At 45.8% G+C, this 2979-nt stretch overlaps 1 protein-coding gene across 1 annotated transcript in view; it reads left to right on the forward strand.

Moving 5' to 3' along the window:
- ETH_00020145 (IMP-specific 5'-nucleotidase 1, related) overlaps nt 1-2609 on the forward strand; it is a gene marked incomplete at both ends in the record, with an annotated part of 3861 nt that extends 1252 nt beyond the window's left edge. The window contains 4 exons of the mRNA XM_013374864.1: nt 76-292; nt 944-1097; nt 1964-2096; nt 2433-2609. Of these exons, the coding sequence (XP_013230318.1) occupies nt 76-292; nt 944-1097; nt 1964-2096; nt 2433-2609 (681 nt within the window). The remainder of the gene's footprint in view (nt 1-75; nt 293-943; nt 1098-1963; nt 2097-2432) is intronic.
- Between the last annotated feature and the right edge of the window lie 370 nt (nt 2610-2979).

Genomic DNA, 2979 nt, shown 5'->3' on the forward strand with positions numbered 1-2979 from the left:
CAGCCACGGCGCTGCTGCTGCCCCTCTCTTCCGTCCGCCGCTGCCTGCTTCCTTCACAGTGTTGCGTCAGTGCAGCCTGGGGCTGCTGAGCAGCAGCAGCAGCAGCAGCAGCAGCAGCAGCTGGACGCACGCGCTGGAGTGGCCCGTGGACGAGGGGCTAGCAGCAGCTTGCTTCACCCCGCTGCTGCTGGTCAAGGCTTTTAAAAGATTAGACAAAATTTACAACTTTTCAAAAAGACAATTTGCTGCTCCTTCCAGAAACGAATGCAGAGTTCTCCTCAATCTCGCACAGGTGCCTGCTGCTGCTGCTGCTGCTGATGCTGCTGCTGCTGCTGGGGCTGCTGTTCTGCTGCTGGGACTGCTGTTCTGCTGCTGCTTGGGCTGCTGTTCTGCTGCTGCTGCTGCTGCTGCTGGGGCTGCCGTTCTCCTGCTGCTGGGGCTGCTGTTCTGCTGCTGCTGCAACGCTGCTGCTTCAGGCAGCTGCTGCCGTTGCTGCAGGTAATTCATGCTGCTGCTGCTGCGGTGGGTTGTTGCTTCCTTTGCTACCGTTGTTGCTGCTGCTGCTGTTGCTGCCGCTGCTTATGCTGCCGCTGCTTTTGCTGCTGCTGCTGCTGCTGCTGCTTTCTTGGACTTCAATTAGCTGCTGGGGACTGAGTTCTTGTTGTGCCTTGAAATCCATTCACAAAATTATTAATTTATTTTTGAATTTATAAATTCCTTTTTTCATTTCTTTCAACAAGTTGTTTATTATTTGATTTGTTTCTTCTTGACTCTTTCACCAACTAATTAACTTTTCATTTAATTTGTTTTGCATAACTTCAACAACTAATTCAGTTATTCATTTGTTCACTGATTAGCTAATGCACCGACCACTTTCTTACTGCTACTGCTGCTGCTGCTGCTGCTGCTGCTTCTGCTGCTGCTGCTGCTGCTGCTGCTGCAGGTGTTGGCTAGCCGTGGGCAGCTGAAGCTGCTGACTCTGGACGGCGACGAAACTCTTTACCCCGACGGGGGGCAGCTGCAGCAGGAAGAAATGGCCCAGTCCATTGCGCAGCTGCTGCAGCGGGGAGTTAATGTTGCTGTTGTCACTGGCGCAGGCAAGCCTTTTGCTGATGCTGCTGCTGCTGCTGCTGCTGTTACTGCTGCTACTGCTGCTGGCGGGGAGTTAATGTTGCTGTTATCCCTGGCGCAGGCAAGCCTTTTGCTGCTGCTGCTGATGCTGCTGATGCTCCTGCTGATGCTGCTACTGCTAATGCTGCTGCTGATGCTGCTACTGCTGGTGCTGCTGCTGCTGCCATTGCTGCTGCTGCTATGATTCCCCTAGCTACCATTTTTTCCGCCTGCTTTCCTGTCTGACTTTTTTTCAATTTTAAAAATGATATAGAAGAAGAATAAATAAAAGAATGAATGAATAATAATTATTTTATTGTCTTTTGTTATTTATTCTTTTATTAGAAAAACAAACAAAAGAATAAATGAATATTAATATTCTTTTATTTTCTTTTATTATTTATTTACTCCTTTATTTATTTTTCTTTTTTTCTTTATTTCTTTTCTTCTTCTCCCCACCTTTGCCTCTCCCTACACTCATTACAATTTACTTTTATTATTTATTAACACTTCTAATTAATTATTTATTAATTATAATTAATTGAACTAATCAAATTAATTAAATTAATTAAGTTACTTGTTGTTATTTAATTAATTTAAATTAATTTAAATTACTTTTAATTAATTCAAATAAATTTTTGCGCTTTGTCCTGTGCGCGGCCATTCTGGCGGGGCGTTTCGCGCTTTTGAATTTTTCGTTTTTGGTGGATTTTGGATCATTTTTGGATCTTTTTGGATCTTTTTGGATCATTTTAAATGAATTTTTGAATTCTCTTTCCAACGAGGTGCTATTTGATGTGCTCTTTGTTTCTTTTTTCTTCTTTTTTTTCTTTTTTCGCCTTTTCGGCCCCAGGCTACGGCTACGAGGCCCCCCTCTACGCCCAGCGCCTCGGCTGCCTTTTCCGAGTTTTCCAAAAGTCCAATTTGCTTCCAGCAGCAGCAAAACGTTTTTTCCTCATGGGAGGAGAGTCCAATTACCTTCTCTCGTGAGACTCTTTGCTGCTGCTGCTGCTGCTGCTGCTGCTGCTGTGGTCAGTGCTGCTGCAGCGGCGGCTCCGGAGAGTTCAGCGGTCTTCCCGCGCGAAAAAACGAGCCAGTGCTGCTGCTGCTGCTGGTGCTGCTGCCGCTAATGTTGCTGCTGCTAATGCTACTGCTGCTAGTGCTGCTGCTGCTAGTGCTGCTGCTGCTAATGCTGCTGTTGCTAGTGCTGCTGCTGCTAATGCTGCTGCTGCTAGTGTTGCGGAGAGTCCAACTACCTTCTCACGTGAGAAAACGCGCCGCTCCCGCTGCTGCTGCTGCTGCTGCTGCTGCTGCTGCTGCAGGCTGTCTGGGTCTTACAAGCTGGAGCCTGTTCCGGAGAGTCAGTGGCGGGGCTACCGGCCCTTCATTTCTGCTGCTGCATGCAAGCAGCTAATGGACTTGGCGGAGAAGTCTTTATTTAAAGCAGCAAAAGAATTAAACTTAAAAGGAACTCTTATTCGAAAGCAGCGCGCTGTGGGGCTGGTGCCGCTGGAAGATGCTGCTAGCAGTGAGCAGCAGCTGCTGCTGCTGCTGACAGCAGCCGCTGCTGCTGCTGAGAGCAGCTGCTGCTGCTGCTGCTGACAGCAGCTGCTGCTGCTGCTCTTCTTTTCTTCTTTTGATTCTTTTCTTCTTTTGGTTCTTTTCTTCTTTTTCATTCTTTTATTCTTTTTATTTTTTTAATATTAAAAGTAATTGCAGTTAGAAGTGGATTTCAATTTGATGTTTCCTTCACTCGTTGCTTTTGCTGCTCTTTTTGTGGCAGCAGCTTTCTTCTTTTAATTCTATTTTATTTTATTTTATTTTAGTTTATTTTATTTTATTTACTATTTTACTTTCTTCTTTTATTTG

This window comes from Eimeria tenella, genomic scaffold, assembly GCF_000499545.2.
Source record: "Eimeria tenella Houghton genomic scaffold, Eth_scaff232, whole genome shotgun sequence".
Lineage (NCBI taxonomy): Eukaryota > Apicomplexa > Conoidasida > Eucoccidiorida > Eimeriidae > Eimeria > Eimeria tenella.